This window comes from Saccharomycopsis crataegensis (assembly GCF_037102585.1).
Source record: "Saccharomycopsis crataegensis DNA, jcf7180000000097, whole genome shotgun sequence".
Lineage (NCBI taxonomy): Eukaryota > Fungi > Ascomycota > Saccharomycetes > Ascoideales > Saccharomycopsidaceae > Saccharomycopsis > Saccharomycopsis crataegensis.
In genome coordinates this window covers 211422-237371 of record NW_027043837.1, presented here as the reverse complement: position 1 = coordinate 237371, position 25950 = coordinate 211422, and the positions used below count along the sequence as shown (strand labels likewise).

At 37.4% G+C, this 25950-nt stretch overlaps 6 protein-coding genes across 6 annotated transcripts; 3 read left to right on the top strand and 3 right to left on the bottom strand. All coding sequences in view use genetic code 12, as the record gives it.

The window, feature by feature from the left end:
* Positions 1–833: 833 nt before the first annotated feature.
* Positions 834–3806, bottom strand: NBP2 (adaptor protein NBP2; the record flags this gene model as incomplete). Its single annotated transcript, XM_064999104.1, has 1 exon — positions 834–3806. One exon carries the CDS (start codon positions 3804–3806, stop codon positions 834–836), a length of 2973 nt encoding a protein of 990 aa, XP_064855176.1.
* A 3059-nt stretch (positions 3807–6865) lies between these two features.
* On the top strand, positions 6866–8089 carry DASC09_055180 (uncharacterized protein; the record flags this gene model as incomplete). Its single annotated transcript, XM_064999103.1, has 1 exon — positions 6866–8089. The coding sequence occupies one exon, from the start codon at positions 6866–6868 to the stop codon at positions 8087–8089; it is 1224 nt and encodes a 407-aa protein (XP_064855175.1).
* A 3007-nt stretch (positions 8090–11096) lies between these two features.
* DASC09_055170 (uncharacterized protein) lies at positions 11097–14960 on the top strand (the record flags this gene model as incomplete). Its single annotated transcript, XM_064999102.1, has 1 exon — positions 11097–14960. The coding sequence occupies one exon, from the start codon at positions 11097–11099 to the stop codon at positions 14958–14960; it is 3864 nt and encodes a 1287-aa protein (XP_064855174.1).
* Positions 14961–15593: 633 nt separating this feature from the next.
* DFG16 (Dfg16p) lies at positions 15594–17255 on the top strand (the record flags this gene model as incomplete). The annotated part of the gene is made up of 1 exon (XM_064999101.1): positions 15594–17255. One exon carries the CDS (start codon positions 15594–15596, stop codon positions 17253–17255), a length of 1662 nt encoding a protein of 553 aa, XP_064855173.1.
* A 2354-nt stretch (positions 17256–19609) lies between these two features.
* ADR1 (DNA-binding transcription factor ADR1) lies at positions 19610–23764 on the bottom strand (the record flags this gene model as incomplete). Its single annotated transcript, XM_064999100.1, has 1 exon — positions 19610–23764. The coding sequence occupies one exon, from the start codon at positions 23762–23764 to the stop codon at positions 19610–19612; it is 4155 nt and encodes a 1384-aa protein (XP_064855172.1).
* Positions 23765–24170: 406 nt separating this feature from the next.
* Positions 24171–25925, bottom strand: HEM14 (oxygen-dependent protoporphyrinogen oxidase; the record flags this gene model as incomplete). The annotated part of the gene is made up of 1 exon (XM_064999099.1): positions 24171–25925. The coding sequence occupies one exon, from the start codon at positions 25923–25925 to the stop codon at positions 24171–24173; it is 1755 nt and encodes a 584-aa protein (XP_064855171.1).
* Between the last annotated feature and the right edge of the window lie 25 nt (positions 25926–25950).

The window sequence follows — 25950 nt, the reverse complement described above, 5'->3', positions numbered from 1 at the left end:
TGGTGGCAATTATTTTGGTTGATAATACTTGAATAAAGTGATAATCACAATAATGTTATATTCCTTGGATGATGAATGTTTTTCATCTATTAATTTCAAATCACTCGAAAAATAAGAATTTCAAACTGGGCTATTGTTCTATTATTAAAGAGGATTACCTGGGCCAATCGAATGAGATAGTATACTAGGTATAAAACAAGTGCAATTTTTACTGAGATTGTTGCTGTATTATATTTTAAAACCAGTTATGCCCTGATATTTGTGATCACTTTCTTTCTCCTTTGCTGGGAATTTTAAATTTATCATCAACTGACCGGCTTTTTTTATTTTTTGTGTGTTTTTTTTTTTCATCTACGCCGGCACACCCGCACATCTCCTGGTGAAACACCCGACCACCAACTGTATAGATTATGCCTGTGTTGTTATTTCTCATTTATTGGAGGTCTCTTGGGAAATGGGGAGGGGGGCAGTCTTTGAGGTTTGAGATGTACTAAAGATGTTAGAAATACCATGTTTATTTGTTTATTATTATTGCAATATCTGTAGATACCAAGAAAACCATCAATAATTAATCCTCAACCAATCAATAAGACATCTTCTTCTCTACACATTTCTCCAAATTGAAATTATAATTCATGCAATATTAAGATCAGGGAATAGAAAAAACAATACTAGTTGTAAAAAAAAAAAAAAAATAATGTTTCAAAAATAATGGTTAACAGAACTAAAAGCCTTAAAAAACGGGGAAAGATGACAATCAAAACTAAAAAAAATAATGTAACAATAATGGCAAGCTCTAATTCATATAAAAGATTGTCTAATATACAATATTGTCAATTGGTTTTCAATCTTATTTTACTGAACTTTCTACTCAAAACCCTTGTAAATCCACTCTTTTTTTCATTTTCAGAATGGTGATTCGTAAACAATTTATGGTGTCCACTGATACTTCTCATGGTTAAAGATTTTGGGAGTCTTGAAGTTATCAAAGACCCGGCTGTACTAACTTCATTGGGTGTTGATGTGACCGGAGTAGATGTAACAGGAGTAATCGCAGAAGCTTTGGAAAAACTATGGTTATCTTCGTACTCAATGTCCAGAATATACATGGATGACGCTTCCTGCACATGCTCTTCTTTTTTCATTACTATTTCCTCTTCCTTCTCATCTTGTTTCATCAGTATGTCGCCATCACCATTTGACGACTTAAATCTTTTTTCAAAATCTTGGAATTCATCATCGACCCAAAAATCTTCGTCAGTGTTGTTCCCACTGGTGGTGGCACTTCGATCACGACTGAGCTTTTGGTTCATGAAAACGCTTGTATTATTCAAACCACCATTCATGAAGTAATTATCTTTAGACAATAAATTGGGGGGTTTAAATCGTAAGTCAAATTCATCCCCCATCCCCACAAATCCTTTGTTCAACGATGTGGATCTTGGTATAGACATCATCGACGAAACATTGGTCATCTTGAGATTAATGGAGTTGGTAGATTTACTTTGGATTAACCCACCGCCAAACAACAAACTATTACTCCGTTTGCCATTCATAGTATGATGGCTAGTCCCCGTCAATATCGCAGTTTTCGGTGAGCCATTGAAAGTCACACTAAGATTCAAATTCGAATTAAATGATGACGATCCGTGGATCCCAGACTTGCCATTGATCATACTATTTGAACCACTAGAATATCCAGTAGAGTTTCGAAGGTTCCCAAGGTTGCTATTAATATTATTGGAAAAGCTTCTTTTGTGAACAAATCTGGGATAACTGACAGAATTGGAAAGTGATAAGGGAGAATCGGCATTATTGCTTAAAGAGTTCGAATTCTGTGAGTTGACCCTGAAAATCTCTGGTAAAAAAGGTTTCAATTCTGCATTATCGATTTGAAGATCGGAAGTTTCTGATTCGAGTTCATTGGAAAACTTGTCACTACTACTTGAGTCACCGGTTTTATCCATTGGGTTAGGGGTAGTAGAACTGTTCTCTAGAAATTTATAATAACTTCGCGATCCACCAATACGATCATTGCTCTCGCTATGGTCAAATTTTTGATTTCCATTATGTTTATTTCCAGAATTCGGTTTGGCTTGATTATCTCCTTTATTCATTTCTCCTTGGTTTTCTAGGCCATTAATTTCTTCTTTGTCCTCATCATCTCCTCCTTTTCCTTCTTGTGGTTGGTTCCCATCTTTTTCGTCGTTGTCTTTATCCTTCTTTTCATTATTGTCATCGTTTTTTTCTTGCTCCTTTTCATTATTATTTTCCTCTTCTTCTTCTTCTTCTTCTTCTTCTTCTTCTTTTTCTTCTTCTTTTTCTTCTTTTTCTTCTTTTTCTTCTTCTTCTTCTTCTTCTTCTTCTTCTTGTTCTTGTTCTTCTTCTTTTTCTTTTTTTGCTTCCTTTTCTTTTTTTTCTTCTTCTTCTTCTTCTTTATGGAGTTCGTGCTCACTAACATGATCAAACTCAAAAATACTTGGGTTTCTCTGATTTAGTGTGTAATTTGATTCATTGCCACTTAATGATTCGTTGTAATTAATATTACTTAAAGGGGATCGAGAGATTTGCGTAGTCCTCGGGTTTAATGGGTCATTATCTTCACTGTCACTGATCAGTGTCCCTTCTTTTGTGTAACTCACTTCTTCAATTGAGCGATTGGGATATGTAGATTCCACTGGTGAAGCTAGCCGGGAATGGGCATTATAAAAAACTTCTTCATCAATATCGTCATCAATTTTCATAGTGGGACTTACATCTTTCTCATCATTTATCTGATCATCTTCACGATATTCCTGGTCCTCGACTTGTCTTTTCGCTTCCTCTTCCTCTTCCTTTTCCTCTTCTTCTTCTTCCTCTTCTTCTTCTTCTTCTTCTTCTTCTTCTTCTTCTTCTTCTTCTTCTGCCTGTATTAGCTGACTAGCTGTGAATAACTGCCCATTTTCTTCAAATATTAGCTCGACATATTCTTCAGGAATCAACCCAGTATTGTTTGTCTCTGGATCTTCACCAACTAGCCACCCTTGTCCGTGTCTATACAAAATGTTAATGATCTGACTTTCCCTAAGTTCGAGTTCATTATCGTTCTCTGCTTGAAAGTCAAATAATGCAATGGCTCTTTGTACCGAAGACTCTTCTGGGGCGGTCGTGGCGGCGGACGCGTCATTATCAACAACGATATCTTGGCCACCACCACCACCAAAGTAGTTGAAACTTTGATTGTTGTAGTTATTATAATAATTGTCCAACTGTGAAGACGATTGGTTATTAAGGTATAATTCGTAATTGGATAATCCATAGTGTAACGGATTGGATGGAGGGTACCCAAAATCTCTGACGGAAATCAAGTCATAAATCTCCATGATCGAGTTGATATCTTTGGACATTGAGTTCTTCTTTGATTTGAAATTCGAGTGAATAGAGCTTCTCAAGGAGTTTCTCAAAGAAGGGATCATTGGGAACGATGATCTTTCTGAAGTTCTTCTAGAGAGTTCTTTCAAGGTTTCATCATCGTTCAACTGTTGGGAGATTCTGAGATTTGTCAAACTGGCGTTGATATTGCTGGACTGCGACACTCTTCTAGACGACGGCCGTTGCTGTAATGACGATAAAAGTGAGTCTCTGAGCCCACTAGACTTTCGGGAACTTAGTGATATTCTTTGAGGCGAAGGGGTCTCCGAAGGAACCTTGGCGGCTGATGAGGATGAGGATGAGGATGCTGTTGATATCGAATTATTATTCACGGGGGTACTGGCAGATCCCAGAGTCTCGGATGCTAGAGGCTCCTGCACTAAGGACGAAGACATTTGGGTAGGAATGTATCTGTTGTGAGGAATAGACGATGTATCTGTTGTTGTTGTTGTTGTTGCTGTTGTTGTTGTCACTGTTACCGATCTATCAATAGTTGTCTACAAAATTATCGGGGTTTCATCTTTTGGTGGGCTGTCGGCACGTCACGGGGTCGGTGGTCGGTTGTCTTTCTCCTGGTGTGTGGGTGTCATGCTTTTTTTCTTTCTCTCTCTCTCTCTCTCTCTATCTCTCTGGGTTATTATGCTTGTGTTGCACGTCTGTCTATAATGTTTATCATAATAATGTCTCTGGTTATTTTTTTATTTTCATTTTCATTTGCATTTGCTTTTTTGTTTTGTTTTGTTTTGTTTTTTTCACTTTTCCCCTTCCTTGCCATCAATCTTCCAATTCTTTGGTAAGGGATACTCTCGCCTGCAAGTCGACAATAATTGTTTCATGTCTACCATCGTATTGTGATACAGTGTTTTCATTTTTTATTCGTACCAACCACCGGAAATGTTCATACCAGTGGCAAAAAATAATTCATACCGACCCCCGGTATTTTTCGTACCACCACAGTGGGATTTATTCAGACCATCTAAGAAAAATAGTTCATACTATTGCACTTCAATTATTCATACCAACAGAATATAAAATTCATACTAAATGCATAAAATTCTTATGCTTTCATTAATATTTTATCTTTGATATTATTAAACATGTTATAGGGGACCCGCACACCCAATAAAGCCCCTTTGCAATACTCATTTACCATTTCAAAGGCTCATAACCAAATTTTGGAGTGGTTTCGTCCTTCCTTAAAATTTTAAATTTTCATCAATTTGTTTTTGAGCCTTTTTGTGTCTTTATGTAATTTTTTTTATAGTTTTTACTTTTTTTTTTTTGGTTTGTTTTCTAATTTTTTTTCTTCATCTTTGGTATTTGTTTTCAAAAGAGCTGCTGTTGTAAACAGAGATCAATATGTCTAGAAGCATGTCTGCAGAATCCCTTGTAACTATCAAGGGAAATATTTTCTGTGGCTTCTTTCACCCTTGGAGTTAATTGCTCCTTCTTGCTCAAGTTTGATCTTTTGACTTTACTCTTACATACTGACCAGAATTCTTCTATAGCATTCAACCCTGGAGAATAAGGAGGTAAAAACACAAGTTCCAAGCCACTCAGTGCCACTAGTAACTGAAGATCACGTCGTTTATGAATGGCAGCATTATCAAGGATCAAATATTTCATACTTTTGAGCTCCTCATTATTTTCTATTTGCTGGATCACTGACTTTACAAAACTGTAGAAGTGATTAGCTGTAGTACCTTTACTCACTTTGTCAATGGTCGTTTCTGAATCAAGTTTTCTCTTCTTATTGGATGTAGCCACTGGAGTTCTGACCTTTAATTCAATACAACCTTTGACAGAAATTGCCCCAATGAACGAAATATTAAGCCCTCTGGTTACGGGAACAGTAAGAACTGCTTTTTCACCCACAGCAGACCATCCATACTCACGCCGCATACTGATATTGAAACCTGCTTCGTCGATGAAAATACAGTTTTGACTAAAGTCGAGCTTGTCTTTATACTTCTCTGCCCACTCGAGTCTCTGTTTCTTCAATTCCTCCAGACTTCTTCTCAAAGCCCATTTAGAAATACGTTTGAGACTTAGCTTACAGACCTTGGTTACAAAGTTATAGATTGTTGTAGCCTTGGCTCTTACATTGGTGAAGGCTTTCTTGAGTCTCTCCAACATAAAATCGAGAGTCACTGTAGCATCTTCCTTTATCAATTTTTGAAGGAATTCCTTATGTTCATCAGTGAGAAGGGGTTTACGACCTCTTTTCTTTATTGGCTTCGAGATACCATTTAATTCATTGACAAGTATTTTGTTCCACTTTCTTTTCCATGTGTAAGCAGTTTGCAAAGGTATATCTTCTAATTTTGCAGCCTTGTAAGCTGATACACCTTCTTCCATGACCAAGTGCCAAAATCTTTGTTTGACAGCTTGATTATAATACCGGTACGAACCTCTATATCTTCGTTCTTTCATTTCAATTTCCATCTCGGCATTTTCTTCTTCTTCGAAAATAGGATCAATTTCCATGATATCCATGATACCTGGTTTTTCAAAATGCTTATAGTCACTGTAACTAAAGCAAGCTTCAACTGGTGCTATTTCAGACTCTAAAGTCATTTCACTGGGTTCAGCATAGAATCTATTACCTAGGCCATCAACATACCCATCAGTTAGTAGCTTGGCTTTCAAGTCCATACTTAGTTTTGATGGTAAAATCTTATGCTTTTTTTTGTAAGTAATCTGGTGATCACATAAAGACCGAATTGAATGTCAAAAGTGGGAATTCATCATCTTAAATGGAGAACAGCTCCTACCATACATTCGTTCCCATTTCTTGAAAACCGTAATCACGTGATATTATTGATATTATTATAGATATCCGGTTTTATAGAAAGTAGCACAGAATTATGGAAAAAATGAGTATAATTTGTTTAAACTGAGTAGCTTAGAGGCTTATAGAGCCAGTCACATAAAAAAAAGAAAGGAATTAATATGAATTTTATATACTGTTGGTATGAATAATTGAAGTGCAATAGTATGAACTATTTTTCTTAGATGGTTTGAATAAATCCCGCTGCGGTGGTACGAAAAATACCGGGGGTCGGTATGAATTATTTTTTGCCACTGGTATGAACATTTCCGGTGGTTGGTACGAATAAAAAATGAAAACACTGTACGACACCTCTATATGTGTTACATCACTTTGGCCACCAGTGGGGTCTGTTTTCTCGGAGGAATCGTATTGTCTTCTTCCTCGTAAAAAACTTGTTTCATAGATATGTTTAATCTGCGTCTTGCTTTATAGTTTGTGGACATTACCAACGTATAACATGCAGGCATATATATATGGCGATCTTGATGGTTCGTGAGATGGATATATAATTGACAAGCATCCCTGGATTTCTTATCTGATAAAATCGTATAGAACCAGAATTATCCATATATATTAAGCACACACACACACACACACACACACACACACACACAAAGCGCTATGAAATCATCATCATCATCATCATCATCATCATCACTTTTAATGCTCCTAATATTGAGTATTGGTGCAGCTGCAACCGCCACCCAGAAAGATGCCGATTACGTCGACATATACAATTGCAAAAACATCAACACTACAAACTTCAGTGATATCAAGAAGGCCAAATACGGTTGCAAGTATGATTCTTGGGCGTCATATCTTATCAATCGGGGGTCGGAGTCGTATAATAACTTCACCTATCTCTTGGAAAATAACTCCACCTTCACCAAGAACTACAACGCATACATCGATTACTATCAAAAACAACTCCTCAGTAACTTCACCTTATGGTTCAGTGGCTACCCAAATGGGAAACAGTATTATTTATGTGATGGATCCTCGACTTTAACAAAATGCGCCTCCGAAACTATAAAACAATCACCAGTTTCCAATCCCTTGATGGGGGGTATCAGTGTCAGTGAAGGGGTATGTATTGATGGGTATCGAAATGTTTATATTTCCAACGATAAATTGAAAGCTGCCGCTACCAGTATGAGCAATTACTTCAATGCCAAGATCACTGCTGATGATATTGATGTGGTCTCTTCGAAGTTCCTGGTGGAATTGAGCGAGGAAATGCAAGAATGCGAGATCGCGTATTTCCAAAACGTCACCATGCCAAAGGCCATGGACATTATCCCTAATCCCATGGCTCATATCACCAAGACAAACGTCACTGATTTACAAAATATCATCAAGCTCGCTAGACTGGAATACCAAGGGGTCAGTGGCATGGACCTCGTAACGATTCTTACTCCGGTGGTGGTGTTTGCCCAAACTTCAGAAGTGATCATGAATATCAATGCCATCGGTGCAGAAATCGTCAAGGAAGAATCCAAAGAGCGTAAACTAGAAATTATTAATCTCGTGTTTGGGTTTGTTGGGGTGGCCACCATGTTTTTAGGACCATTGGAATCGATCATTGCCAATACCGTTCTAGGGGTTGCCGACATGTTGGCAAGTTGGGCCGTCGAAAATACTCAAATGACTCCAAAAGAGATTGGATTTGGGCTTTTAGGAGTTTTTTTAGGAGTTGTTGGGGGAGCTGATCTTGGTAAAGGGATCGAAGAGTTGGCAAATGTATTTAGATTTGATGTTTCATCTCTGCTCACAAAGAGTATGACGCATTTTTCGGACTTTTCGGGAGCTTTAAGCTCTATATATGGTGTTTCTGTTGGGAATTAAGATGACTATAGATTTCATTCAGGCATTTTATTTACTTTATTTATTTTAACAAAGAAATGAACTAGAAATCCGGGTTTAACTAGAGAAAATATATACAAAAATTCAGGGTACGAAGATTTCAAATGTACCTTAGTTTTTTTTTTTAGATGAAATACAATCTATAGTAGACTTCTGAAGGTATTATGAACAGTTGCTGAAATAATGATACTGATACGATGATTTATACACTAACATGAAATGATATTGATGGCACAAGGCGGTCTTCATGTAGAGATACGCACAGCTTATTCCAACTATATCATTAGCAAAAGTGGGTATTCATTATTTATTATTGTATATCAAAAAAAATAAAAATTTTAATGTTTTAGAGAGAAGTGAATTACTCTTTGTTTGTAGCCTATCATTGATATCAAATGAAACTAGAAGTACACTATTCTCTATGTGTGTTCACTGGTGGTAAAGGGCACTCATGTACGGAACAGAAATGATTGTTTCAAAACACTGGTTTTGGAAAGTAGCCACTAATTGGAATGAAAGAAGATTTACAAGATGAAAAAAAATAATGGTACTCTTGTAAGATAAAGGTGAGATGAAGGCTGTTTTGTTTTTAAATCCTCGAATAGGTAGGATCCACCTTGCTAATCGCAACCAATAACCCAGAAAGTTACTCACTCCATTTAGCTTTAGATCAATGATTATCTCTACTCGCATTCCGGTTCCAAAGTTATCCTATCGTCGACAAAAAAAAAAAAAAATTCGCATGTTCTGTATTTTTGCCTATTTCCTCTTTCCTGATCAATGAAACAAGATAAAGATATCTCCAACTGATCGACAGCGCAGGCTGACATGACATGCATAACTTTCTTTTCTTTTTTCTTTTTTTTTTTTCGCATAAATATATCATTTTTATCATTCCAACGGTATTCAGTGTGTGATTTTGATTTTTGTGACATTTCATAGAATAAAATATCAATAAATCTATTATAAATTTGAGTACAAGAAACTGCAGAATCAATGATGCACCTCATCATCCATATATCTAATTACGATCGGCAGTTCTCGTTTGCAAATTGGGGGGTATCTATCTCCAACATGCATAACTGTTGGCCCTGTGGTGTCAATAATAACGAGAAATACAGCAATGACAAACAACTGTTTGTATGTTTTCCGTCAATATAGATATCAATATTGGGGATACAAAATGTGGTATCGACGAAGTCTCCAGCGAATTTGACAGGACAGTTGAAAGAATGTGTTTGAAACTCGAAGCATCTTTGGAGTTTGCAACAAGTGTGGTACATTTCTTAGGTATACCAAGCCATTAATATGTAGATAGTTGGCATTGGTATTAGCAGTGGGGATGATATATTAGTATATCCTATCTTTTATTTGCTGGCACAGAGCATACCGGAGTATAATTTAGGAGTTTGAGATATTGTTACCCGATGAAAAGACAAATATGGCAGGCAGGGGTTATTAACCAGATACCGCTAACAACAAAAGGCGGCCCAAACTCAACAGAAACGACCGAATTTGTCAAGTTGGCACCACGCGTGGTCTGAGACAGTACTCCCAATAAGAAATCTCCGCCCCGCTCTCCAGACGATTTCCAAATCCAGAAGTGTCCCAGGCCACATTGATCCATGATGGGTCAGTTAAGCGCCGGTGGTGTGTCTGACTAAAGAGGGGGCAGACGAAAGAGAGAAAGAGGGAGTGCTTTGGTACCAGAGTCAAATAATAATCATAATAGTAATGATAAGCTTCCCATTGGTGGGCTTGTTGTTAGAGCGGATATATGATATTATTCTTATCAACACCACTACACAAATGAGGCGCCTTTTCCAGAAGATCATCCAGGGTATTTGCGGCGGCATTATTTAGCGTAAGCGATCTATATACAACCGCATTGCGCAGAAGAAATGATCATCAATAGGCAAAAGCAACAACATGAATAATTGCCACCTTATTTAATATATGGTATGGTTGGCTGGCTAATATATATATATATATGCTATTATATATACTATTATATATCAAAAGTGTTCCACAGATTCCTGCATCGTCCTCGTGTTTATTGGTGGGATTGGATGGTCTTGGGGATGGGAAGCATGTCTGATATACTTCAGTTACCCGGTATACCAACCAACCAACAAAGAAAAACAAGGAACAAGGGAATCATGTACAACATCTTATATAACAAAAATATATATGATATAATCCAGTCTCTCAGAGGAAAGTATATCCCGTCCCGCACTAATCATCAGGTTACATAATATTCCACCGCTATAACAGCGAATCCAGGCACCTGTTCATCTATCACCATGCTAGCGTGACAAGGAGGACATTTGTTGGTGCTCTAAGACATGCTTGGTGATACTAAATTATAGGCAGACATTATATCGCCACCCACATAGTTAATAAGGTTATCATAAAAGCGTCCCACCCACAATTTTGTACGCGGTGGTGGTGGCCAAATAAACTTTCCTCCCGCCAAATGCATCGTGCTGCACTGCTGCGAGGTGTCACATTTTGTCCTTCTGTCAATTTTTCACGCTGGCGCTTGTTCTTGTTCTTGTTCTTTATAAATATCATCACCGCTCCTTGTTTTCTGGCCTTGTTTTTTTTTCTGCTAATTTAGTTTCCTTTCCGTTGCCTCTTGGAAAAAATAACAAGCTCTGCTCATCCTTTTCGTCTGGTGGTGGCTGCTATCTATTTTCTTCCCCCTTCCTTCCTTCTCTTGTTTGATCAACTAGCTATCCCAACCACCCTGTTCTCTATTCTAAACAGGTGCGCCCCATTTTTCATTGTTGTGAAAAATAAAATAAAAAAACAGAACAAGGGAAAACAACTCTGCCTTCTCTTGTTCTCCCTTAAACAATCGCTTTTAATACCATCTCAAACATCATTGGGGGTCCAGGAAATACCCTTGTCATACACCCACCCAAGCCAAAACCAAGAAACAAATCCATATCTTCTTGGTCGATTGGTTATTTGTTTTGTTTGAAAAATGGCTCCTCGTAGACGCAAGCAGACTTTCTCTAACCAAAAAAAGGCCCGTGGTAGATCCAAAACCTCATCATCAGTCAAATCTCGCCCCTTTCATGTCCTCAAATCTGCCCCGGTTACCGAAAATTTTGTCAACCATGGTCTCCACGAAATTGCAAGACAATTACCACGTCTCGTGAGGATCCCAGCCCTCATTGAAGACTGGGAATACCTAAAAGACGCCGATGGTTCGTTAACCCTTGACCTCGATGCCCCGATTCCTAATCCTTCTGTCAATGCTGCTGCTGCTAACTCCGGGGTGCCTGGTGTTGTTAACTCCGATGACACTTTGTCTTGCCATGACCCATCTTACGTTGAATTACCTTATGGTACTTACCTTGCTCACGGCTATGGTAGCACCGCTACTGCTAGAATGGCTGGTCCCGGTAACTACGTTTCCAGTTGCCAACAATCAATCAACTCCAATGTATTGCTCGAAAAAGTCACTCGTGGCACTCTGAAGAAATTACGGGGAATGTTGAGTTCCGCTATTCCTACTGCCTCCATTTCCAAAAATAACTCTTCCAAAAAAAAGAATTTCATGTCCAAAGATATTAGCAATAATACTACCTCTCCTATCATGGCCCGTATGGCCAATGGGTTCCTCAAACCACAAAAGAAGTATTTCGATACTAGGCTTGAGCTTGCTGAATTCTTGGATGAATTCAAAATCTCCAGACCCGGCTTCTGCTGTGATAAGAGATGTCTGTTCTATCACTTGGGATTGGGGGATTTCAGAACCGCTAGAAGACATATATGGATGCATTGCCATGAAGTGGTCACTCGTGGCAAGGGCAAAGGTACCGGAGTGATTTATCCACCATCAGAACGCTCAAATGATCCAAGCTCAGAATCAGACCTGAGTTTTAATAGTAAAGGCCATGACTCTCTCCAAGAAACTTCCTATGATACCCATAGTTCACCTCCTAGTTGTTTTGCCTACAACAGTTGGTGTCAACCCGAAACGGTGTATGATAACTCCCTCGGAGTTCCAACTCCTCCAAATTCATCTGTTGCTTCCAATCAACCCCCATCTAATTGGGGAGAAAGAGAAGGAGTGTTGCCTGGTTGTATTCTCAGCACTTTTTATTTAATGTTCCGTTACAAGTGCCTTCAATGTGGTGATGTTTGTTACATAGATAATGCCAAAGATCATAAAAAAGTCTGTACCCTTCACCCCTCACAAGCTTCTGCCAAAAAAAATGTGAATCCTAAACTCCGCTCCAAGAAATTCAAAAATCAATACCATGTCATGTTAAAAGGTTCTACTAAAGATAATCCCAGCTCCAGCTCCAGTGATGAGGAGACCAACACTGATAGTTCCAATGGTATTACCCAGTACCATGACAGTGGTTCCCATGATGATGATTCCGAAAACGAGGGTAATTTATTTAGTGGGGCATCCAGTACTAATGTTCAAGATAGTTCCCTTGTACACAATAATCAAAGCCATACAAATTCTGGATTCGGGGGGTTTTCTTCGCTATTTTCCCTTAACTCCCACCACGGAGTTTCCGGAAAGAATGTCGAAGTGTTATATGTCAATCACCGGAAATGGCTGGTTAACTTTCGAATTGGAAACAAAATTCATTACGAAATTGCTTGTTCCAATAATCATTCATTAGACACAAAGACCCTGGCTGTGTTGCGCTCCAATAGCAGTAGATCGACGGAAAGCAGCTGTTCCCGGCGGCGTCAGCGGAATGGCACGTTAGCCGATGAACACATTTATGAGAGTGATCAAGGCGATAACCTCAGAAAAAAAAGGCACCGTGGTTCCAAATCCATTATTGGTTATGCTGATGATGAGGAAAAAATTTCTCGTTCAGTTGGCCATAGTAATGTGTTGAATAATGCGGTTTTTCCTCAACTGAAATATTGTACTAGTTCTAGTGGGCAAAGCACAGATGACGAGGAAGATAATAACAATGATGATAGTGCTGCTGATACTGATGCTGATGATGATTATGGTGATGATTCTGGTGAAATATCTTCAATCTCAATCACCTCAACAGAGACTGATAATAATATTGGAGACAATAATGAGGATGAAGATGATAATGAAGATTCTGAAAGTGTTACTTTTAATGAAGACGTCAATGATAATGATACCTCTGGGTCTGTTGCTGACCATGAATTTAGTGATGATAAGGACTCCTCAGGGATTACTTATTCTGAGAATGATGAAGAAGATTATTATGATAGTCATTATCAAAAAGCTGAAGAATCTGTCGATTTTTTCAATGAAAGACATGGGAGCACATATACTGATGAGGCTAGTAAATCAGGCGGTCAATCAAAATCACATTCTTTTGATATTCTGAATGGCCAGGAAAGCAAGAAATATGGATTGACTTCAGATTTTGAAATTCAATATATTGACTCAAATATCCAAAATGCAGAAAGGTTAACCAGTACAGATTGTTCGCTTTATAATCCAGAACCTTTCAGTTACGACTTCTGCATCAATGCTGATTCTAATCACAAAAACAATTTATTTTCATTTGGCTCCTTCCAATTATTTGGTGACTCCAATAGCGATAATGTTGACTCTGACTGGAATTTAGATGATTATCTTGATGATTTTTCAAAGGTTTGTTCCACAGACCTTAGTAGTAGTCAGGAGGTCCAAGTAATTAATCAATCTGCTGAGCTGGTGGTTGGCAATTATCCAGACAAGCTGGTAGATAATCTGACTATTCGAATGGATTCCACCATCGGGACCATAATGAAGTGTGATAAATTAGAATCAGGCGTTATTCCATGTGACCTACCTGTCAAAAGAGCAAAAGGTGTGTTTGCTGCTGATAATAGTTCCGCTAAAGCTTCCTTTGAAATTCCGTTGCTGGCAAGTTATGTTGAACATGTTGAAATAAAACCACAAAATAATGGGGAATCTAAAGGGCAGCTAAGGGACATGATCTCTAATAAGCCTACTTACCCATTGTTTGAAAGAAATAAAGATAAACTCCTTGAGTCTAATGAATCCTTGAACGCTGCGGCTGCCACCGATAATGCTAATAAGCTGGAATTGGCCACTTGTGATAAAAATACTCTGTTGAAAAGTGTGGTTACTTTCTATTCTTTTACTAATTCTTCTGGGGATGATTTAGTCTTTAGAAGCTTTGATTCTACTCCGAGTGTGAGAACTCTGGTTTCCAGTTCACCAACAGCCATTACTCCAGAAAGTCTGATAGCCAGTCCTGGTATTGTCTCCAATAATACTTCTATCCCAAAATCGTTGACTCGTGAACACAAGCCGCCACACATCATGGCTCCTCCAGAACCCATGACCAATTCGAGATACCTCAATTCATATACCCCTAATACTGCCTCATCATTCCTGAAAGGTGTTGAAGGCTTTCCAATCGCTAATTCCATTATACCGAAGAATGAGGTGGTTACTTCTGGCTTTGTTTATCAAACGCCTACAGAAGCCACAAATCCATTTTATAAACCAATTAATTTCATCACCAAACATGGGATGCTCTCTCCACTCCCTAGTAATGGGAATGCTAGTATTATGAGCACTCCATCTGGGCATATGGCTGGAAACACAATTACACCAATAACTACTGTTCAAAATGTTCCACCTTGGTATTGTGAGCTGACTACCACGAGTAACCTTTTTGGAGGAATTGTGCCTGTACCTTTGCAGCTTCCAACTGACTCACAATTCCTGATTCCGTACTATCATCTTCCAAAACAAGAGCTTCTTTGCCACAATGATACCTTGGGTTGTGGAGGACAATTGCAATCACCGGCCCCGATCCATCGCTCAAATCCTATAATCAAAAGAGATCCAGAATCAAACCCTATTAATTAACTATTGAGAGAAAATTGGTTCGATCCATCTAAAAAAAAATTTTTTTTTGTTCATTGTTATTATTTTGATGTGAATATGACCTTCTCAATATTTGCATATATCGCAACATTATTATTTTTAATTGTGAGTGTTGAGAATCACTTTTTTTTTGCAGTTTTATGCTTTTGGGTGTTTATTTTTGTGTTGAATTGTGGTTGCCATTGTTTCCTTTTTGTTGTTTTCTCTTTCGTTTTTCCTTTTTGTTGTTGTGGTTTGTTTTTGCTATTATTCCTTTTCTTTTCTTTCATACTATCTTGTATTCTTATACCAAAGTTTCAGGTTTTTTTTTGTTTTTTATTTTCATGGAGTGTGTTTTATTTTTAGGGAAGACTGCTCTATTCATAATGTTTATTTCATTTATTTCTTGTGATTTTTGTTTTTGGGCTGTTTTGAAAGAACTTTTCACCAGTACTTCGAATATAAATGCTACAATGTGTTATTGTTAATGATGTGTCTCCACCATCACCAAAACTCTCATGTTGGGCTATGTCGCGTGACTTTTGTGCTTCCTAAAAAAAGAAGCACAATCGAATTATCCTTAATCACATCTTCATTTTACTATCATCTTCACTAATAGAATATCTTTGTCATGAAATGATATCACTAGAGGCCGCCAGAGATGCCGGCTGCTCACTATTTGTCTTACTAAATGGATATGTCGCGTTCCTGTCAAATTTATCGGCAAAGATCTCATCACCCATCAACCAATATGCTTCGTCAGCTTTCCCAGGCAGTTACGCAAACCATACCCTCTACTACCCATATTTCTTTCTTACCAACTGCTCGCGGTACACCGAGTTAATATCAACTTCTAACACTTCAAATTCTGATTACTATTACCGTCAGTACTTGTCAATTTTCTCAAACTTGACCTCGCTGGGAAATAGTCTGGAAACGGCCACCATCGTCAGTAATATCATCGCCGAAGGGTCGCTGGCAATAAGAAACTCCTTCCCCGATGGGTTCATCTCGATTTGCTACGTGGTTTGTGCGGTAACTGTGGCCGCTTGGTCGCTAGTTTTATTGCTTGTATTACTGACAAACCCAAGATCTAAACTCGCGAATTTCTTGACGTTATTCTACGCGATTGCAGTATCGGTTCTCCTAAGCAAGACCACCCTGCTCTTAGATGAGCAGTTCGTTGCCAACTACCAAGACGCTGACCAATTCAGCGGACGTGTATTGCGTGATAAAGTAGCGTATACCCTTACTGCGTTGGTCAAGACGTTCAGTTGCCTTGCCTGGGGTCAACTATCGGTAATATTGTCCCCGGTTAGATTCCACAAGAAGCTACGAATCACCACGCTGCTCACGGCAATTTTGTTATTAATCTTTAATATGTTGCACTACACCTACCCGGAACCACGCCAGGGAATGGTGTTTGAATTCTACTATGTCATGGTCACCCTTATTGATCTCGCAATATACTTTTCATTTGCCGGGGGAATATATCTATACATTTACACTAAACGACAGTTTTCTTTATCGAGGCAAGTGGCGCCAATGAGTGTGTTTACCGGTTTCATTCTAACGGGACCCCCGATTTTTTACTTGACATATGTGGTGTGTGATGAGATCGATAATTGGGCAACCATCATTACCGATTTCTTCCTGGTGTTAATCACCATCTTGGTATGGGAATTACACGCTAAAATCACGATTGGAGAAAAAAGACATGAGAGAAGAACAGTATTGGGTAGAGCCATCAGGCACGATGAATTGCCAATATCCCATGATGGGTTGGCCAAAGGCGGATTATCGATCGCCAGTAATAACCCTGGAACAAAATCCCGGCATATTGGATACTTTACCAATCCGATCCTACGAACGATGCACCATCGTCGTAAGATTCGTGAGCTAAGACCATTAGACTCTCCAGAAACGAAAAGGAAGAAGATGATGAAGATCCAAAGAAGGAAGGGGAAGGATGGCGATGGTGATAATACCAAACAGAGTGGTCTGGAAGTTCAATTACATAATTTGACAGAAATTCAGCTAAGCACTCCAGTGGGCAATGAGGATTTGAGGGACCAGAATAGTGGCGATACTGACTCGACCACTGGGGAAGGATTGAATACCTTCACCGAAAATGATATCTATGATATTCCAGCTGGAAGCAGAAGGAAAGATGATGGTGATTTTGGCTGTGGTTATGATGATGCCAATCCACTAGATATTATAACTGAGCAAGTATGGGAAGATGAGGATGAAGAAGAAGGTACTCCGGGAATTGTGACTCACGACACGCGAGGCTAGCATGATCAGCGCTATTCAAAATATTTTATATAATTATGATTTTTTTTTTTATAATGTGTTGAATTTTGTATTCTATGAGACATGCTAATAATTGAGGAAACTCGGTATAATTTTACGACGAATTAATGACTTTTTTTTATATATATCTTTTAACAACAGTAAGTGGGATTTTCCGCGTAGTGTGTGTACTTTATGGCACGATCGTGGTCGAGGGGACAGACTTTTTTATAATTTATGACGAAGTTGGGTCATTTTGTGACTTAATGGAGCAAACAAGGTGATGTTTTTTTTTTTCACATATTATCGTGGTGATGGGCTGAACTGGAGTTTGAAAGGAAAGACAGGATTATAGTGGCAGCAACAACAGAAAGTTTTAAAAGTTTAGCCTCATTAAGAGTTCCGGTAAATCTAATAAAAAGAAAATGAAAATGTGTAGTACTATCAAGTTCATTATTAATATCATTGCCTCCATTCCCATATCTCTTTCTTATTGCAGATTTTTTAGATTATCAGGTTTCAGCCGGCAAGTTGAATAAATTAAATATCTATTCCCCTTAACTTTATCAGCTGCCTACTTGGATAATATGACAATACATAAAGTTGGATTTACACATTTTGTACGTTCCGCCAGGAAATATTTATACAAATTTTTATGTTGGTTTTTAACTTAGATCTCTTCGTTGATTCATAATTAAAAAAAAATATAATAATCGATTATTCATCCTAATGGATAGCTGGTAAATCGATTTTATTTAACCTTGGTGTTAATTTCTACATATTTTTGATATTCTTGAGATAAAGGTTCAGAAAATTATAGTTTCACCTGACTTGAATGCATTGGTGGTTATTATGGCCTTTCACCCACAATACAAATAAATGCATGTCAACATCTGAGGTACATGCACGCTGAACTGCTAATTTATCTTTAGACTATATTCAACCAACTACCAATGAGGATTTTCAGGGATTTTCACAATAGACATCACCAAGGAAAATTTAGGGTGTTCTTAGTTACAATGACTGCGAATTTCTGGTTTTTAAGAGCAAGGATATGCAATGGAAATAGAATATGCTATTGTGATATTCCTGTCTTGAAAATAATGTGCAGAGCACTCCAGTGATTATCGAATGAAGTTTCTTATTTGACGATCTTGTATAATATGATCTATAGATACTAACTAGCTAACGAAGTTAACAAATCACCATGCCACATCATAATCTACATAAAAACACATAAGCTTCTAATGGCTAATCGATCTAACCTTACTAACGGTGCTGTTGGTGGACCACAAAAGTCTGGATCTACTCATACCAGTGTGTTTGTCCAAATAATAAAGGATATTTTCTAACACCCTAATGTTTAAAAAATAGTTCAAATAAACTCAATGTAAGTTCATATTCAAATGATTCCAACATAATATGAAGACACCTTGTAATGTATAGATGTTGCTGTATCTGAATCATACTCAGATTCTATTATTCAGCAAACCTCATTATCATTATTACGCTTAAATACATGTTGTGGTCTCCTTTATGTTTCATGCTTTATTATCTTCTTTACTTGTTATTGCATTTACTGCGTCTAAACAGGCCGCAGTTATTCTAATTGTTATATAAAAGGGTTCAGTATCTCTATTAATTCATCTTTATGTATCTTATATAACCTGCGCGTTTTTATACGAATATATTGCTATATTACTATGAATCATCTTTTAAATTGTAACTACAGGCCATGAGGAATATGAAAGCCGGGTAACTTAACAATTTAAAAATCTGGAATCTATTCTTCATTGAACGAACATCCTAACATCAAGCGGATTTAGCTCAGTTGGGAGAGCGTTAGACTGAAGCATCGTCTGTTGAAGTCTTGAAATCTAAAGGTCCTGTGTTCGATCCACAGAATTCGCACTTGATAATTCATTTTCCTAGCGGATTTAGCTCAGTTGGGAGAGCGTTAGACTGAAGAAGTAAATTCAAGTCTTGAAATCTAAAGGTCCTGTGTTCGATCCACAGAATTCGCAAAGAATAATTTTTTTGTAGTTTGTTAGTATTACACATTGCCATATTACTGGTACTTCACTTTTTTTTTTCTTTTTTGCGGCTCATGTTGATTCATTGAAAAGTCATTAATCATATATTCGTAGTAAAAAGTAAAGACAAAAAGGTCAATTTTGTTATTAACATGAAAAACAAGAAGCAAAAAATCATACAAAAATAAATTTATTATCAAGTACCATATCCATTATCTTGCCATGATGATAAAAAAACCAAAGAAATAAAAAAAGAAAACATGAAGAAACCATTAATCCATTATTCATCATAATCAACCCATAAATCCTTCAGAACCATCATGTTCAACACACAAATCTTCTCAACTGTTTCAAACCTGCGCCCAAGTTTTGAAAAATATTGAATCCGAGCTCACAATCCACAACATCATTGAATACAAACTCTCCTATCTTCAAAACTTTGAAACTCAACTTATTTTGCTCTTTTTCATTATACAACCCCCGACCCTTCGTAATTCCAAATATATCAGGATTCCCTGAGGCTCCAATTAGCTCTTGTTTAATTGGATTACTCAAATCTCCTGCATCATTGAAATTACTACGATATCCATACCATTTGCTACAGAACTCTTCAATTTTGTCCACAATTTTGACCATGATCCGATAGTATTGCAATTTCGTCACTAATGATTCATCTTGGAGTAATTGGAGGAATTTCAAGTTGGAACTTGAATTGGTATGTGGACCTGATGATAATGATGATCTCAGACCACCATTAAAAAGATTAATCATGTCATTATTGCCATCACCAGCTTTGCAGGAATCTATATTATATTGGAATTCCCCAATTACTTTCTCAAACTTGATGGCAAACTGATAAGTCAAAACAAAGACATCAAACAAAACTTGGACATTCAATGACAAGCACCTTGAGAAACAGACACGGGAAATCATGTGGTCTGATAGCTCACTATTAAGGGAAGATTCAAGAGATCGGAAGAACTCAGAATCTTTATCAACAAACTGATTTTCTTGAATCAAATTAAATTTATCATTAACTGAGCTACCAGAACTTCTGGGTGTACTAAGATCTAACGAATTATCAATAGTAGAGTCTTCCATAAAGAAAAAATTCATCAACAACTTGATTCCTAACTTGATGGCTTTCAATTCATAATCTTCATTGTACATTTTTCCTGCGCTGCCACCATCAGTTCTATGAGCTGCTGCTGCCAACTTTGCCAATTTTTTCCAGTTCTTATTCCAAATACCGTAATATCTCACTTCATTCAAATCAAGAACCCCATCGGCAAAATATTTGAACATCAAATAGTGATTCAAAATCACGCAATCTATTTTCAATAAATTAGAGTTACTGGTGTAAAAAACACTAGAATTTTTATCGACAGGTTGTGAAGTTTGCTCTCTGAAAGTATCATTCCAATAACTAAGCAAAGTGGTTGTGATCTGAGGTGTTTTTTTATCAAGATATTGATGCAAAGCAAACTGAAGACTGACTAGGCCATATTCTGAAATTTTAAATGAGATGGGTTCATTATGAACAAGTTTACTAAACACATGTTGGAACGAATTTTCACTTGAGGAAGAAGAATTGAAATTAACATAATCAGAGTTACCTGGTAAACTCTCGTAATGGTCTTCAAAATCTGGTAATGGCAACCCTACTTCATCAATTCGGAAAATCTTCTCTATTTTCAAACCATAAAAGTAATTCAATAAGTTGGAAATATTGAAAATGGTGTATACTGTTCTCAATTTTGATTGATAAACCAAGTACTCTTGGGCATCTCCTCCTTGGAACAGCAATTTATTCAAATTTGATGACCTGATCAAGGCAATCAACGCATTCACCTGTTTCAATATGATATCGGAGCTTGAATCAAATTCAGCAAACAATCCATAAATAATACTCAATGTCAATGATTGAATCAACCAAAGCGGCGATGAGACCGATCGTGGGCTGTGACTCTTCTTTCTCAGGTCCAAATAAACATGAATACACCGACGCGATGCCTCATACAAGTTAGACGCCTCTTTTTTACTATTTGCAACAATAGCACCCAAAGTGGCGATCAATAATGGCAAACAAACCGATGCAGCGTCTTTTTCATAACTCATGGAATAGCTACTTGTCGTTTGAGCATTCATATCATTGTTTGCCCCACCTTCCCAATAATAACTAGTCAACTTTTCCATATTCTCCTCATTGATAAAGAAGTTGTGAATGAATGGTAAATGGTTTGTAAACTTGGTTTTGAATTGTTCTACAAATCCATTGAGACGGTCATTTTCCACTATTGTTGGTGATGGAATGCCAATGAATGGATACTTCATTAAAGTTTTGTAGATCTTGTTACGCAATACTTTAGTGAATAGACAATTATCCAGGCTTCGAAGCGCGAGATTATTGGTACCGTAGTTGAATAATGAATTAGCCTCTAAAATATTAGGAGAAATGTTCCGGTGAGGAGAGGTATCATGAGAAAGTTCTGCAGAGGTGGAAGAGTTGTTGGCAGGATTAATATCATAATAAGAATAGCCATTGGAAATATTATTGAAATGTTGAAAATAAGGATTGCTATTATTATTATTTTTATTTTTATTATTATTATCATCATTATTATCATTATCATTATTGTTAGTACAATTCTTATGACTATTTAAAATGGCTTTGAAAAGTGGAGACCTTATGTCATTATTCATGCTGCTAGCGGAACTAATCATGGTTTGAGTACTGTTGGTAGACTTGCCACTATCATCTCTGCCCATCTGAGTCATATCATCCCCTTTATTCAACTGAAACTGGAAGTTCTGCAAATTATTAAGTTCAGAAATTAAATCGTACTCATGATTAATTTCCATTTGTTTATTTGTATTACTGCTTTCGTTTGCAATCATTTCAGCATCTCCTTTCCCATTAGACCCTGACAAATGCATCGCACCATAAATCCCATAGCTATTTCTGAGTTGCTGATCCATTTCTCTACTGATTTGACTAGAATTATCATTGCTGCTAGAGTTATTCATACCATAAAACTCGTCAGTATAAAAGGAATATCCATATAATGAGCCGAGACCGTTTTCGTTATTATTATTGCCCTTTCCTCTGTCATTATTATTATTATTATTATTATTATTATTATTATTATTATTATTATTATTATTATTATTATTATTATTATTATTGGTCATATTGCTCACCGGAGAGTTCCTAACATTAGTAGAATAAAGAGACGACTCATCGGATGATATTTTATTGAGCTGATTTTGGAACGCGTTAACTTTTCTAGTGAATTGATTTGGGTGACTGTTGCCACTGGTCTTGTTTTTTAAACTTGATAAAAATTCTATCTGAGAGGACTCAAGAACTTTATTAACCCAATCTTCGGCATCTGGGCTCTCAATTCCATAAATGTTATAGTCACCATATACCGGAGAATCTTTCTTGTCGATATCCATCTTTGTTGGTGATTGTTGTACATTTTTCAGCTCAACCATTTTTTGTTCATTGGATAAATGCAAATCATTAACAATGTTATTTATTTTGTACATTTCCGAATCTTGTCTTTCTCTTCTAATATCTTTTTCGTCAAAATCCTGAAAATTGAGGTGCTTTTTGTCATTACTGAGAAAGAATTCTGGAATACTTGATAATTTGTTATCGCTTCCCGATGGGATCAATTGGGGTGTTGCAAACTCAATCGTGTCGGAAAATAAATAATTGTTTGGGGCATTTCCCGCAAATGATTCACGATTCCGAGCAGTTTTCATTTCATTCATTTTAGAAACCGATGGGTACCTTGGCACCGCATAATTCTCACCACTTGAAGCACTGAATGATGCTCTTCTTATCCGCTTTGATCTACTATATTCTTCAAAGTCTTCATCTTCAGGGCTAATATCGTATTGATATGATTTGGAAACAAAATTCTTGAACAACGAGCCCACACGGATATTAGAAGCAGCGCTGTTCATAGGAGAGGTAAACTCAATACTATCGCTATAACTATGGATCATATTACTACCCTTAATATTCGTTTTCAGTGTCGTGACAGGGTTTGATATGAAAGTTGACATTGGGGGGCCGCTTTCTGGTTCTGGTTCTTGTTGTTTCCTAGCATTCTCTTTATTAGCAGACTGGGATTTCATCTGCCGCTGTTTCTCTTCGTCTTTCTTTACTGCTGATTTACGTCTCCTTCTCAATCTCTTCACCGCATCGGAACAGCCTCCATGAAGCTTTTCCGCGTGTCTCAACAACAAATCTCTGCGACTGAACTTTCTGCTGCAGACCCCACAATTAAATGGCTTTTCTTTTGTATGAGACCTTTCATGTCTTTTCAAATGTTCCAACCTAGCAAATGATCGTAGGCAAGCAGAGCATTGATGAAGCCGAGGTTTCCCTGAAGGGGTATACCCTAGGGTTGCTGACCCACCGGCTTGTGAGTCCCGAGGGGTATCTGTTTTGATTTCGTTCATCATGATTATTCCTTCTCTCCTGATTTATGAGAGAGAGACCAAATCTATTAATGTCCGGAAGAAGAAACATTACCTTTGAAATAGTTACCAATTATGTTTTTTTTGTGTTTCCTCCGCAATCCAGCAAAAAAAAAAGGATGGGGTGGTCACACCCTGCGTCCGTTATGTGTCAAAAAATGCGGGGAAAAATAAGCAGGTGATATGAAGCGTGACTTAAGGGTCAGGTGAGTGTCACCGGGTGAGTGATAACAGTCAGGTGGAATATCACATGACGTATAACGGGTGTCCAGGTGTTGAAACATTCAAACATCCAATAATACAGACATCCAATAATACATTCATGTCGAGATAAATTCAATCCTATAAACAGTTATAATACATAATAAATATCTCAATTAAAAAATAAAGATCACATATGCGCAGCCAACTTATAGCCATTTGAAACACAATCAGGAACACCAACTCCTCCATTAAAACTCATACCACTAACCGTAAGTTTCCCCTGGTATAATACATCAACTTTATCCAAAATCTCCTGTTTCGTATCTTCAAACCCTACATTGTATTGAGGAATACCTTCGTCGGTCATTGCTGTTTCAATTATGAGATCGTCTTCACTAATTTCATTCAAATCAATGTTCAATTGTTTTTTCAATACATCTTTGGCATTCAAAAGTGCAGTTGCCTCATTAGGGATAACCTCATTTTTCCAATAATGACCCCCCATCATTAGGGTTAACTTAGTATACTCTTGAGTCGATGACACTTCATGGAACTCACCCTTATATTGCGCGATTTCTTTATCGGTACCTTTATTTTTCCAATCTTCTCCATTAATCAAGTTTCTCTTATATTCCTCGACAGTTTCCCCAAGCTTGGCAGAAAATCGCTTGGTTGCTGGGTTGAAAATTTGCAGTCTATGTTTTTCGACATCCGAATCAAATATAACTCCAAGGATCGCTTGGTGTTTCAAACCAGGATTATGTTTGTAATATGCCTTAGGAATCAAGTACCCAAAGCCCGGACTGTCTTGGATATAGTTTTTGTTGCGCAAATAGAAATTAACTAACCTCACTTTACTGTAAGTTGGGGCTTTCAATAAGTTTGACAATTTTGGATCTTCAACCATATCACTCAAACCTTTTGGAGATACCGTACAATTAATATGGTCAAAAATATCACGGTGCTCGGTCCCGTTATGAGTATAACTGATGGTAATGCCTTTTTCCCCATTTTTAATTCCTGAAATATCACAATCGTAAACATATTTAACGTTAGAAATTCCTTGCAATTGATCCCTAAGTAGATTTGTCACCGATTCCATTCCGTTCTTAAGAGAAATAATCGGCATTTTTTTCAAAATATTTTTTAAAAACCAGACATTCCCCGTAGAAAACTCGCATTGGTAATGTCTCAACAAATCACTCCCGCCGCCCCATTTTTTCTTTAAGAGACCCAACATCGTCAACCCGGCCCTGAATAATCCTTTCACACCAGTAAATAATCCATTGGCCAACCGGCTGGTGATATGCGCTAACACCACCGAACGATGCAGTTTTTTTACATCAAATAATCTAGGCATCACCGATCGGATACTCAAATCCCCAACGTCTCCTGCGTAGATCCCATTATAAATAGCACTAACAACATTATCGGTGACTCTAGGACCAAATCTGCGGCTGAAGAACCCTTCAACCGATTCGTCTTGGGTAATGATCGGACCAGGTCTCCATGGTTCTTTCAAAATATCATTGATTAAACCTTTGGTGAGTAAGTTACCACCAAATAGAAAATTCCAAGCAGTATAGAAACTCAGAGGTGCCTCGACTAAATGGTTTTGCCAGTCCAAGATATACTTCTTGTTCCCCAATGACGTCTTGGCTACCCCATATACTTCATCACATCGGCCACAACGTTGGAAAAGATCAGCAATCATAAGCGTACCATCACTAGCAGTCCGTAGAGTTCGAGGACCCTTTTCAAGTATCACTTTATGTGATTTATTATCCAAAGGAGATGATATATATCCTCCAGTTCTGGAAGATTTCTCAAAGATGGTGATTTTAATATCGGGACGAAAATATGAAAGATAGTAAGCAAACGAAAGACCAGAGATCCCTGAGCCAATGACTGCTAGAGAGCCAGCTTTGCGAACTATTGTCATAGCCTTCAAACACAAGAATTGTCAA